General features: G+C 38.4%; 1 protein-coding gene across 2 annotated transcripts in view; it reads right to left on the reverse strand.

Annotated features, from left to right (window-relative positions):
- The window catches only part of gja8b (gap junction protein alpha 8 paralog b), a 13264-nt gene extending 12 nt beyond the window's left edge, over positions 1-13252 (reverse strand). The window contains exons 1-4 of one of the 2 annotated variants that reach the window (XM_048196377.1): positions 13242-13252; positions 13058-13128; positions 9819-10016; positions 1-2834 (exon numbers count right to left, since the gene is read on the reverse strand). The exon at positions 1-2834 is cut by the window's left edge and continues 12 nt beyond it. In XM_048196377.1, coding sequence (XP_048052334.1) covers positions 1641-2819 — 1179 coding nt within the window. In that variant the 5' untranslated portion in view covers positions 2820-2834; positions 9819-10016; positions 13058-13128; positions 13242-13252 and the 3' untranslated portion in view covers positions 1-1640. The other variant, XM_048196376.1, reaches the window with a different exon arrangement.

Here is a 13252-nt window from a genome sequence, read left to right on the forward strand (position 1 = left end):
ACCTAACCCTGGTTGTAAGCCTAAACTTGACAAACTGTATACTCAAATCTGATTGGTTGATTGGAATGTTGATCCAGTAACATGTTGTACTTGGTGAAATCACCTTCACATACAATATATAGCCACTAAAAAGTACAGAAAATTTGCCTTTCAATTCTAGCTCCAGTCATTTTTTTTGGGTTCTGGAAAAGTTTATCCTCTCTTCATGGCAGCAACATAAAATAAAACGATATTACATTCGAACCAAACTAATATGAAACCATTAGCAGGGTAGAGAAGAAAAGAAAAGATAAAAATGCAGGTAGTTTTAACTCTTTTGACATACCTGTTATCATAAACACTCATATGATGTGAAATGAACAATTTTCATATATTTTGGTAAATTATGTGTTATGACTTTTGTAGAACTGTGGATGTTTTACAAACAAAGGGACAATTTAATTGGTCAGGAGTTAATTACAATAAATAATAAAATAATTGGAAGCTGAAACTCTTACATGACAATTTTTTCCTTATATATATATATATATATATATATATATATGGTAAGTACCATATAAATGGTAAGTCAATAAAGGGGCGAAACGCTTCTGTTCTTGCCCTTTAAAATATTTTGAATTTAAATGAAGCATCATGGAGGACAAAAGTGTGAAAATGTTGTTTCCAACAACATCAAGGATGTCAGACTGCCTGTGGTGACATGTCATGTAATGTTGTTTTATTGTCTCTTGTTGAACAATACTTTGTGCTGATTGGGCATGATCTTTATCATCATCATCATGGCTGCATGCGCAGAGAGACTAGAAAGAATGTGGCCTACGATCTTTTCTATGGCTAATGGAATTATTATTACAGTTATTGCTAGAGACACTCTAACCTACAGTTTATGAAATCAAGAGACCCATAATGTAAGTTACTGAAACGAGAAACAAGGTATTATGTTTAACGTTTATCAGCGGTGGTCATTTCTTTTAAATAAATAGTCTATATTTTGCTAGTATGCCATGATGAACGACTGTGCAACGAAACTATCAGCATTTGTTTCACCTCACACATACACCTATCCATTACAGTACCATTCACATACAAATCAAAATAAGATTGATTATTTATCATCATGTGTGGTTGAAATCGTTGAGGTGAAAAGGATGATGCCCTGACAGTTTTTCTTATCAGAATAATAACAAAATATCACATACAACATTCAGCTAATGGCTAATCCAAAAAATGTAAACATCAGAATCTCACCTTCGAGAAGTAAAATTCTGGATAGAAAATGTTATTTATTAAAAAACAGCTCATGTTTTTGCTAAATAAGTTCCCCCAACTCCTCCCGACGTAGATCTAGCTGCTGCAGATCTCTAACTTTGGTTTGTTGACTGTTTGATAAAAACAGTACAAAAAATACTGCTGTATAAAAAAAATGAATCAAGCTCTCAAGTTTCCTCATGAAAATTGCACAGCATTATTTTTTTTCAATTGTTTTCTTCCTCAAAATATCAAGCTGGTATTATAAGTGTCGCCGCAGTTGCCTAAAGGCACCTCTTTCTTTCTTTCTTTCTCTCACTCGTTTTTACTTTCTATGCTTTCCCCAAAACTACAATTTATATTGCTGCTCTTCCAATCCAGTTCTATATTATTTATACCGTCAAGTCATCTGACCTTGCCCGACTGCTGGCCTTGCTCAAGCTGCTGAGCGGTCGCGTGTCTTCTATCGTCTCGCTGGCTTCCACGTCGGCTTCGACGGCCATCTCGTCCTCATCTTCATCCCTTTGTAGAACTCCCGCCGCTACACTCGGTCCTATCACGGTCGTCTGGGCGTAGGAGGGCAGCGTTTCATCGTACACCTTAGACACGTCTTTTTTAGGTGTGGTCGCCTCGTCCGATTTCTCTTCAAATGGCTCGTACGGAGCCGGCAGCCGGCCAGCCTCCATCCCCCCTACCTCAGTCAGGGGGAAGAAGTGTGACGTGGCTCTGTCCTCCTCAAGCAACTTGTAGCCTTTGGCTTTCTGGATGGAGGAGGCTGCTATGGAAGGCAAGGCCTTCTCGGCTGCCCCTGGTCCCTCGACTTGCGGCCGCACCGGTTTACGGAACACAAAGTGGATCTTTTTCAAGCCTAAATGGCTGATTTCCACAAAGTTGAGGAAAAGTGAGACACAGGCCACGGCTAACATGAAGATGATGAAAACGGTTTTCTCTGTAGGTCTTGAGACGAAGCAGTCAACCGTGTTTGGGCACGGCCAACGGCTGCACTTGTACAGCGGCAGAATTCGGAAGCCATACAAGTAGTACTGGCCCACCACGAAGCCTACCTCAAAGAGAGTCTTGAAGATAATGTGGCAGATATAGGTCCTCAAGAGAGTGCCCTCTAGACGAAACTTCTTGCTGCCCTTTGTGCTCGTCTCTTTGGCCGTACGGACGCTTCCCTGATCGGGCGCGAGCGGCAGCCTCTCCTCGTTCATCTCTTGCTGCCTGTTGAGCTCAGCCTCCTCCCGTTCCTTGCGCTTCTCCTCCATGTGTACATGGTGGACAGCGTGACCCACGTACACCAAAGAGGGTGTGGAAACAAAGATGATCTGGAGTACCCACAGGCGAATGTGCGAGATGGGGAATGCCTCGTCGTAGCAAACGTTCTCGCAACCCGGCTGCTGCGTGTTGCACACGTAATCCGATTGCTCGTCGCCCCACACGAACTCCGCGGCTGTGCCCAAGATGAGGATTCGGAAGATGAAGAGGACCGTGAGCCACACCCTACCGATTACCGTCGAATGCTCATTTACTTCCTCGAGGATGTTGCCCAAGAAACTCCAGTCACCCATGGTTGACTGTCAGCACTGCGGAACAAACAAAAGAGATGTTTGAAAGCAGGCAGAAATGCAAAATGTTTTTGACCTGAAATTCGGGAAACTGCAAATCGAGTTACACTTCATGATTTTAGATTGTCCCAAGCTATGTACTGTTGTAAAGGTCATTTAGTTTGCGATAGAATTTGTTTACAGCATCAGTACCATCTGATAATTATCTAGAGTTTGAAAGATAATCAAATCAAACAATGACACTGTACATGTTTCTACCCTTGTCTAACAAAACAAGCCAAACAAGTCACAAAACAACTCTAAAAAAAGAGTCAAAATTCTCTACAACTGAATCAAATGCATAGCTTTATGTTCTATATAGAACTAACCGCAATATAGGTAAACAGTATAAAATGGGCAACTTGCCACAGTAAGAGCTCCAGAGTATGTGTGTTCCCCCTTCTCTTGGCACACTGTGGTGTGAAGTGAACTTTTTGCTCTCTGGTTCCCACCTATGGCCTCCAATCCTTGTCGCCCGAGTGAGCAGAAGTGAATGAATCCAGTCTGATGGTTGGTTTTTAGTTTGCTGCAATATTTAAGCTGGGAGCCAGACAGCCTTTATTCAGAGGGCGACGCATGGTGACGCGTAGCACAATAGGATTCACAAACACAAATGGGAATGTATGTGACACTGGCATTGGGAAAAGGGCAATTTTAAAAGAGTAAACTTGACATGGTGCTAATTAAAACACGATTATTAGTTTCACTACACTGTCACTTGAGTTTGAACTAGCAGTGTTATCAGTCATCTATCTTTGGTCACAGTTCTCAGAGACATTTGTTCTTTGACTTACAGGAAGTGAGCACTGAAGTGATAAGGTGGGCTTATCATAAAAGAAAACCATCATTTGTTCACATGTACATTTTTACTCCAAAATGCACCAGGCTAATGCTATGCTAAATGCTAAAACCATCAGAGAAAGTGGTCTCATGACAGTGAAAGATTTGTTATTTTTTGAAGGCTAGGGAAGGCTATAATAGCTTAAAAGCTAACAACAGGCTAGTTTTAAAAATAGCAACAAACTATTATATGGTTCTTTAAACTTCACTTTTTCAAAATACCAATCCCAAGCAAACATTTAAACGTTCCTTTTTATAGGGTGAATTCAGGGTGATTGAGACACTTTTTGCCATTGAGATGACTGGGAAAAGTGTCCTAATCAATCTGAATTCACCCTATATATTTAGAGGTTATTATATAGCTATGGCTGATAACACTACTAGTGATGTCAAACTTAATCAAGAGAAATTAGTCTTGTTTGTATTTATTTATTTATTTGTATTTCATGTGACATCATAATGCATCAGTGCATGACTAAAAAAACACCATGTTATCATGAAATTGATGATAGCTCCCTATGGTAAATGGGAACCAGATTTATTTTTTGCATTACAAGTCATGAAAGGGGGCATGCATTCGGATTTAAAATGAAATGTAAATATATAACTTTTAAAACAGTAAGTCAAGCAAAGTTTTACACATGCTTCTTGACTCAAATGTATCAAGTCTAATTAGTCAGAACCACAACCAATAATCCCTCTCTAGACAATGCTTTAGCCCATGTGGACCATTTTTTATCCAACTGGAATGTGCTCTCGAAATGACATCATGGACTAAGCATTGCCATTGGCTGATACTAAAGAATGATGTTCAGTGGGTGGGTGGTTATGTGAACGTTTGGATGGCGGAGGCAGGGCATTTGCATGTATGCAAAATGGTTTTCATATTAAACACTAGTAAGTCCTCTTGAATGAATCACAATCACATCTATTGCTATTATACAAGTCTAACAGGATAACCCCAATGACCCTGTTCCATTTACTAAAGATAGAATGCACTACAAAAGCAGGCAGATCACCTAAAAATACCCCTCAACTATCATTTTAACAGAAGCAAATAAAATTGAGGGATCTGAGATTAGGACTGAGTTTCTTTAGTGACTGGGTTGATTGCACCATGATTTTTCAAGACACTGGTGTTAAAAGTTGGGTGTACATGGGAATTTTCCCTATTTCTACTATTACTTAAGACCATCTCAAGCCTTAGCTGGTGTAAGCTGGTCGACAATCTAGTCTCCCAGTCTGACAAGTGCCCCAAACCCCTCTAAAACCAGCAAAAACAAGGCTTGGAGAAAAGCCGAGACCAGCAGGTTTTAAGCATCAACTGACCACATTGGCAACTGATGTAGCCTGACAATAAATATTCCATGTATTCTATCCTAACCTTTGCAAGGCCCACCTAGAACTTGTCTAAAGTCAACGCTTACATAGAGCTCTCTAAACAGAGCCCTACACAAGTAGCTCAACACCATCTGCAGAGAGTACGCAAAAAGTTGGAGCAAACAGTCCTCATGTTAGCTTGAACCTGGAGCCTTCATTTAAAGGTGCTACTTGTTGATATTGCTGGCGCTGGCAGCCTAAGCCAGCAGCAGAGTGGTGAATGGGTGTCGGGATTTCAAACAATGGCATGATGTCATTATGAAGTCCGCTGTGTCTATTAAACGTGCGCATTGAGGCATGATCCCAGATTGTGCGAATGAAGCAGGCCCCAGGCTATGGCTAAGCATTGGACCATCCCTCAAACAAAGTTATCTTACAGGGATCTGCCTACATGCTGTTACACCACGTTTCCTGCTCCTGAGGGACAATTTAGCTGACTGCCATAAAACTACGTAGGATACAGTGAAAGGGTAGCATTAGCATATAGGTAGCAGTAGCCATTAACAGGGGAAAAAGCTGGGGGAAACACATACTGTATGCTTTCAATCTCAGTACACGAAAACTTTATTTGCTGGATAACTAAGGCAAGTTGAGTGTGACAGTGTAGGTTTACTTAGAATGACTTTTAAGTAATTTAAGTTCTGAATTACTAAACAAACTATTGCTTTTCCAGCCATAGTCTTTATATTTTATCTAAGAACCCACTTGCTGAAATGTTGGTCTACAAATGTTTTTGTTGGTCTAGCTCAAGGGTGTCCAAACCTGCTCCAGGAGGGCCACTGTCCTGCAGAGTTTAGCTCCAACCATAATTAAACACCTGAACCAGCTAATCAAGCTATTCAGACTCACTAGAAACGTTCAGGCATTTGTGTTGAAGCAGGTTAGAGCTAAAATGTGCAGGACATTGGCCTGCAAGAAGCAGGATTGGACACCCCTGGTCTAGCTGGTGGACTTACAAACCATTTACATCATCTTTTGATTACTGGTGGTTGACCAAGGAAGTCTTGCTAGTTAAGTTAGTTTGGAATCAGTTCACTTCATCCCATTTTGGAAAACAACATCCAAAACACAACTTATAATGGCCTTTCCAGCTGGACTACACATTTGTACAGAATAGATGTACCTCATGGGGTTACTTAATGTCTTTGTGAGCAATATTAACACAATCTACTAGATTTAGTTCATAAATAGGTTTGATTTCTAAATATTGCTCCAGACTCAGAGATCTCCTGCATGGTTTGACAGTGGTGCCTATCCTCTTGTTCTTCTGTGGTAATCCCCATTAATCCCTATTCCAGCGCCAGCCATTTGATGGATCCAATGTGTGTCTCTCTTCTCTGTTCTTTGCACATACCAGAGATACCAGCTACAATAAGGAGGATTTACCTGATTCAGTTCACTTCCATTCCACGTGGGAGACTGAAGAGTGAATGAAGCCATATTACAGACTTGCAGCACAGAATTATAGAATTATTTCATCATATCTCTGTGTGCCACTTTCTAGAGCAGCAGAACTGCTTGGAATACAATGGAGAATGCTCTTGGCGTATCTTAACCGCTGGGTTTGGTTGACCCATTGTTAGAGCTGACAAACTTCCAGTTAATAAAGATTAGCTCTCACTGGAAATCTAATATTGGGCCTTCACTGGGACACTGTCCAGTTTTTCTTTGTTTCTGGATATCAAAAGCCTAAACACCCATAAATGTGGCTAAATGATTACCTCCAAGACCCGAAATGTACCGGAAGACAAGGTGTCCACATATATACTGTAGCATTAGGGTTTAAAATAGTTATTTTCCTGGAAGTATTGTAACAAACATCTATCTAACCACACCCTGACCAAGAGTCCCAGCTTTCCATGGCCTGTAATGCACCACCTATGATATTGAATTGGCAGGAGAAAGGGTGGAGAAAAGGTGAGCAATTGTTCAGTCCAATCTCAAAGGAAATGGATATGCGACTTCCTGTGTGTGTACACGTTGGTTAGGGTACAGCAAGAGGAAAGAAAGGCCATTGGCAATACAATAGAAAGACGGAAGGTAGAGTGGTCACAAGTCACAAAGAGATGCAAAAGAAAAGTAAAGAACATGGAATGTCAAATGAGGTTAAAAAGGGGGAAATCATTTTGACAGTCAACCTAGCCATCAATTTAAACCAGAGTTCATTGAGTTTTTATGTCAATTTTTTTTTTCCGTTCATACGTCACTTAAAATGAAAATTTAAAAAATGAAATTTAATTTTAAATGAAAATTATCCCATGATTTACTCACCATCAAGCTATCATAGGTGTATATGGCTATCTTCTTTCATATGGATATGGCTCCAGTGGGTTAATAAAGGCCTTTTGAAGCAAAGCAATGCATTTTTATAAGAAAAATATTCATATTTAAAACTTTATAAATTCAAATAACTAGCTTCCGGCGGACGACCGCATGCATACAGCACAAGTCGACTTGCGCCAAATGAGTAACCCGTGACATGATGCAGGATGTAGGAGTATCGCAAGCTTAGATGTCTCTCACAGTTCAAACTAATAGGGCTGGGCAACAAACTCAAACCTTCTCTTCTCTTATATCAAAATCCTCCAACATTTCTAGACTTCTAATTCGTGACCTGTGTTATGTTTTGCTCTCTCCTCTGCGCCTCCGCATTCGTCATTGCATTCGGGTCAAAGGTTGCTCTTCCGCCCAAATCGACTTGTGCAGTATGCGTACGGTCGTCCGCCGGAAGCTAGTTATTTGAATTTATAAAGTTTTAAATATGGGATAATTTTCATTTTTGGGTGAACTAACCCTTCAAAGTAAGCATGAAATGAAAATTCACTGTATCTATTTTCTAAATTCCTGTTGATCTTATTGTGAGAAATTAATGCAATATCTAGTGATAAGCGATTTCAAAACACCGCTTCATGAAGCTTCGAATCTTTTGTTTCAAATCAGTGGTTCGGAGCACTATCAAACTGCCAAAGTCATGTGATTTCAGTAAACGAGGCTTTGTTATGTCATAAGTGTTTCGAAATTTCAATGGTTCACCCCTTGGGGTCGTGACTTTGGCAGTTTGATACACGCTTCGAACCGCTGATTCGAAACAAAAGATTCGTAAAGCTTCGAAGCTTCATGAAGCAGTGTTTTGAAATCCTGTCACTAGATATTGTTGAATAAAATCGTTATTTTGTTTTTTGGTGCACAAATAGTATTCTCGTCGCCTCATAACATTAAGGTTGAACCACTGTAGTCACATGAACTGTTTTAAATAGGGATGCACCGATGTATCGGCTGTCGATATTTATCAGCCGATTTTTCCTCAATTTACAACCATCGGCATATCGGCTGTAGTAGGAAAAAGGCCGATATAACAAATCAATGGTTTATTAATTAACTGCGTGAAGGCGCTGAGCTTTATAATGACTGTTGTGTAATCCTAGCGCTGATGTCTGCGTTTTAATGTTAATCAAATGACAAAAGATCACACACTATTCTTGACTAAATTACTTTTTTAACTTTCATAAGTGTAGCGGACCCCATCCGAATGATGACTAAAACTTTACTGATGTTTTATTACATTTATTTGCGACCGATTTCGCTCCAAAGAAATCACTACAAAAGCTAAACAATACAGAGCACAAGAAGTGCGTATTAAACTCTCTCTCCGTTGCATTATCATCAACATACATCGAAGTACTCAAAACACTTATTACAACTAACAGTAAACAAATACATAAGGACCTTTTTGGGGGTGCTTTATAAACGGACAAACTTTAAATCTGCAAAATATCTCTGAAGAACTGCGTGTTCTCCTCAGCCGGTAGACTAGAACACCCGTCAAAATAAGAGTCCCGCCTTAGTAAAGGAAATTGCATCCGATTGCAGATCTCATACATATTTAAACTTACAAAAAATATTAAAATGTATACAAAAACAAATTAGAAGATTAATCACAATAGTCTGTCACAATAAAGAAGGATTAATATGTATATAATTTATACAATGAAGAATATGCAGTGCTATTTTTTACATTTGTTTACTTTATTTCTGTACCTGAAAACTTTTAAACCTACCTAAAAAGCACAGTTTATTTCATATGTATCTTTGTTCTGTATTCTTTATGTAGGCCTGCTGAATGTTAAATGGATCTTTATCATGTTCATTAAAAATTATTTGATGATGCAGCAATAAACCTTCTAGGATATTTTAATGCAGGTGTTTTTGAACTTTGCTTATTTAAAACATGATCAAAATCTAATTTCAAATAAGAGAGGAAGTGAAAAATATTGGTATCGGCCAATAATTGTTTGTTAAAATCAGTATCAGCCCCAAAAAATCATATCGGTGCATGGCAATGCAGACCTCACTGAGTCATCGGATTTCATCAAAAAATATCTTAATTTGTGTTCCAAAGATGAACAAAGTTCTTACAGGTGTGGAACCACATGAGGGTGAGTAATTAATGACAGAATTTTCATTTTTGGGTGAACTAACACTTTAAATTAAACGTCATAATTTGATCTTCCAGTGAAATGACAGACTTCTCTATAGTGACATATGCCAGACTTCCATCATTTGGTCAATGAAACCAAAGGTCAATAAAACTGTGTACATTGTTAATGCATGGCTCAAATTCTACAGCTATTGTACATTAGCTTTGAAGAAACCAAGATTGTGCCGAGTCTTTGAAAATTATTCTAGTTCATTTTGGAATCTAAATATGAAGAACAAGACACTGAGTATAGGAACTCTACTAACCAAAGAAATGCATACAACAGTCATTGGTGTGTAGGAACGTCTGCTGTCTGGCTTTTTCTCTCAGCCAGGATTCTGTCAGGGTGTAGTCAGCCCGGTCTCTAACAACAGGTCCTAGAAGGGTCCACTCTCTCTCAGATGATAACCCTGATGCACAGGGTGTCTTTATCACTTACTAGCATTCTGCAGCTTTGCAGCTCCCTATAAAAAGAGATAGAGGTGATTTTATGCATCATGATTAGTTTCACACTTCCATGTATCATATGTGCCAAAACAACAACAACAAAACAATTAAACAATATTTTGGTTACACTTTATTTTGATGGTCCCCTTTAGACATTCTGTTTCCTGTGTTGCACATACATGTCAACTAACTCTCATTAGAGTATTGGTTGAGTATTAGTAGTCAGTTGGGGAGCAAAAAGTGTAAGCAAATATTATGCTACAATCCAGTCTACTAATACTCTAATGAGAGGTCGTTGACATGTTGGTGCAAAGTTACTTATGTTCAACAGGATGTCTAAAGGGGACATCAAAATAAAGTGTTACCCATATTTCTACCACAAATTCATGTCTTAGCTGCCATTTTCACACCTTCCTTGATGTTTTAGGTGACTACAAAGACATGAGATCTGTTTTTATTTTTCATGAAAGAAAAAAAGTAAAGGTATAAAAAAAAAAGTTGACTAAACTATTCACACTTGCAATAAAAAGTATCATTTGCTAGCAGATGTCCGCATGATTTTTTTTTTTTTTTACCTCTGCCCCCATAACCTTAAAGCTGAATGTGAGATCTGAAAGGAGTCCAAGGTATCAGCACAACCATTGTGATGAATACAAATTTCGATAAAGATTTTTGCTGAGTGTGGAAAGCCGCCATCTTTTCTCCATTGTTTCCAGAGGGCGAACAAGAAAATAAGCTTTGACACCAGAACACAAGAGGAGACGGAGACAGACACCAAGAGGTTGTTCTGCTTGTTTTGTCTATTTAGAAAAAAAGCCAGCAATATCACTTTGAATGCTGCAAATGTTTTGTTTGGCTTTTGAGAATGTTTGCAGAGGCCTTTTGCGTAATAATCCACTCAGCTGTTAGGACAACAATAAAGGTCAATATGAGTGACAGAAGTATAAAAGCAATAAATAAAGGAAAAGTTTGTCTTTTCATGCGTGATCATCATGTGGATTAACGCCGTCTAGGTGGGTAAAATGTGAGGGGTCAGGGCAGGTCACCATCCTTACAATGGTCCATGCAATGATTCCCAATGGTTGAAATACAACTGATATTACTTTATCACTATTTAACACTTAAAGTGCTTTTGTCTTCTTAAAGGATTAGTTCACTTCAGAATCAAATTCCCTGATAATTTACTCACTCCCATGTCATCCAAGATGTTTATGTCTTTCTTTCTTCATTCGAAAAAGAAATTAAGGTTTTTGAGGAAAACATTCCAGGATTTTTCTCCATATAGTGGACTTCACTGGGATACATCAGGTTCAAGGTCCAAATTGCAGTTTCAAGGCAGCTTCAAAGGGCTCTACACAATCACAGACAAGGAATAAGGGTCTTGTCACGTGACGTAGGTGGAAGTACCGAGCAAGTGTTTACAAAGTGAACGTGCAAAGACTAAGTCAAATGGCCTTTACAAAAAAAAAGGTAAAACAACAATGTCGGATGATTTTGAAGTTGGAGGAGAAAATGAGATGGCGTTTTTCGCCCTACCGCAGTACTTCCACCTACGTCATGCATGACCTTTCCAACATGATTATGTAATGTGTGGCGCATCGCAGAGCTAGTGCAAGATGAGTATTTGTGGTTAAAAAGTATATACATTTTTGTATATACACGATTGTTTCGCTAGATATGACCTTATTCCTCGTCCGGGATCATGTAGAGCCCTTTGAAGCTGCATTTAAACTGCAATTTGAACCTTCCACCCATTGGTGGCCGTTGAAGTCCACTATATGGAGAAAAATCCTGGAATGTTTTCCTCAAAAAACAATTTCTTGTCGAGAAAGAAAGGAGGAAAGACATAAACATCTTGGATGACATTGGGCTGAGTAAATTATCAGGAAATTTTAATTCTGAAGTCAACTAATCCTTTAAGTTTAATGAATACATGTAGGTGTGAGTAGAGCTGAGAAAAAACACAGTTGACCTTTAGCTGTTTGAGCAATATATAGCATTGGTCCAAACAGGGTTGGGGAGTAACGAAATACATGTTACTTAGTTACGTATTTAAAATACAAAATTTGAGTAACTATTTTATTACAGTTACATTTTAAATGGGTGGTAATCAAATTACAGTTACATTTGAAAAGTATTTCAGATTACTAAAGTGATTACTTTGAATTTCATTTAAACATTAATGTAAACTGTGACGGGTAATTCATGTGAAAAGCAATTGGTGATACTCTGACTTTGACAGTCTGCAAAAGCATCTACATTTCTGCCCATAAGTTTCATTCCCCTTGCAGAATATGCAACATTTTAATAATTTTAACCAAATAAGTACTGTCCTGAATAAGCTATTTCACATAAAATATGCTTACATATATTCCACAAGACAAAATGACTGAATTTTTTCAAAAACTGCCCCATTCAAAAAATTTATTTACCCATGAATCTTAACTGTCCTGTCATTACTGATAATCCACGACTGTTTTCATGTTTTACAATAGTTGTTTGTGAGTCCCTTGTAACTGTAAAAAAAATGGTAATTGCAACTTTTTATCTCATAATTCTGACTTTTTTCCTTGTAATAGCGAGTTTGCATCTTACAATTCTGAACTTTTTTTCTCAGAATTGCGAGATATAAATTCGTAAATGCAAGTTATAAAGTCAGAATTGCGTGATTAAAAACTTGCAATTCTGACTTTTTTCTCGTAATTGCGAAAAATCTCACAATTCGGATTCTTTTCTTGCAATTCTGACTTTTTTACTGGGAAACTGCGAGTTTATATCTCAGAATTCTGACTTTATAACTCGCAATTGCAACTTGCAATTCTAAAAAGTCAGAATTGTGAGAAAAACTTGTAATTACCTTTTGTGTGTGTGTGTGTTACATATTGTATTCCAAAGTATTCTAAAGTATTTAGATTAAGTTACAAAACTTGGGTAATCTAACGAAATACGTTACGAATTACATTTTAAAGCATGTATTTTGTAATCTGTAGTGAAATACATTTTAAAAGTAACCTACCCAGCCCTGGGTCCAAATTATCATTTATACCCCTTCACTGACCTTGTTTCAGACTTAGGTGTGGTGTGGTTTGGGCACATGGACGATTCTCTTCACACGATCCTGTGGCCGGGCTAAATGAAGAGAAAGGCATTTTATCACTGTCCATATGACTAGGGCTGAAGAGAGAGTGCCGTGAGTCACAGCGGTGTTGATGACAACTTCAAGTGCCACAGTCACACTTTACCTTGAGTGGTT

The sequence above is a fragment of the Megalobrama amblycephala genome, linkage group LG7 (assembly GCF_018812025.1).
Source record: "Megalobrama amblycephala isolate DHTTF-2021 linkage group LG7, ASM1881202v1, whole genome shotgun sequence".
In the NCBI taxonomy this organism is placed as follows: Eukaryota; Metazoa; Chordata; class Actinopteri; order Cypriniformes; family Xenocyprididae; genus Megalobrama; species Megalobrama amblycephala.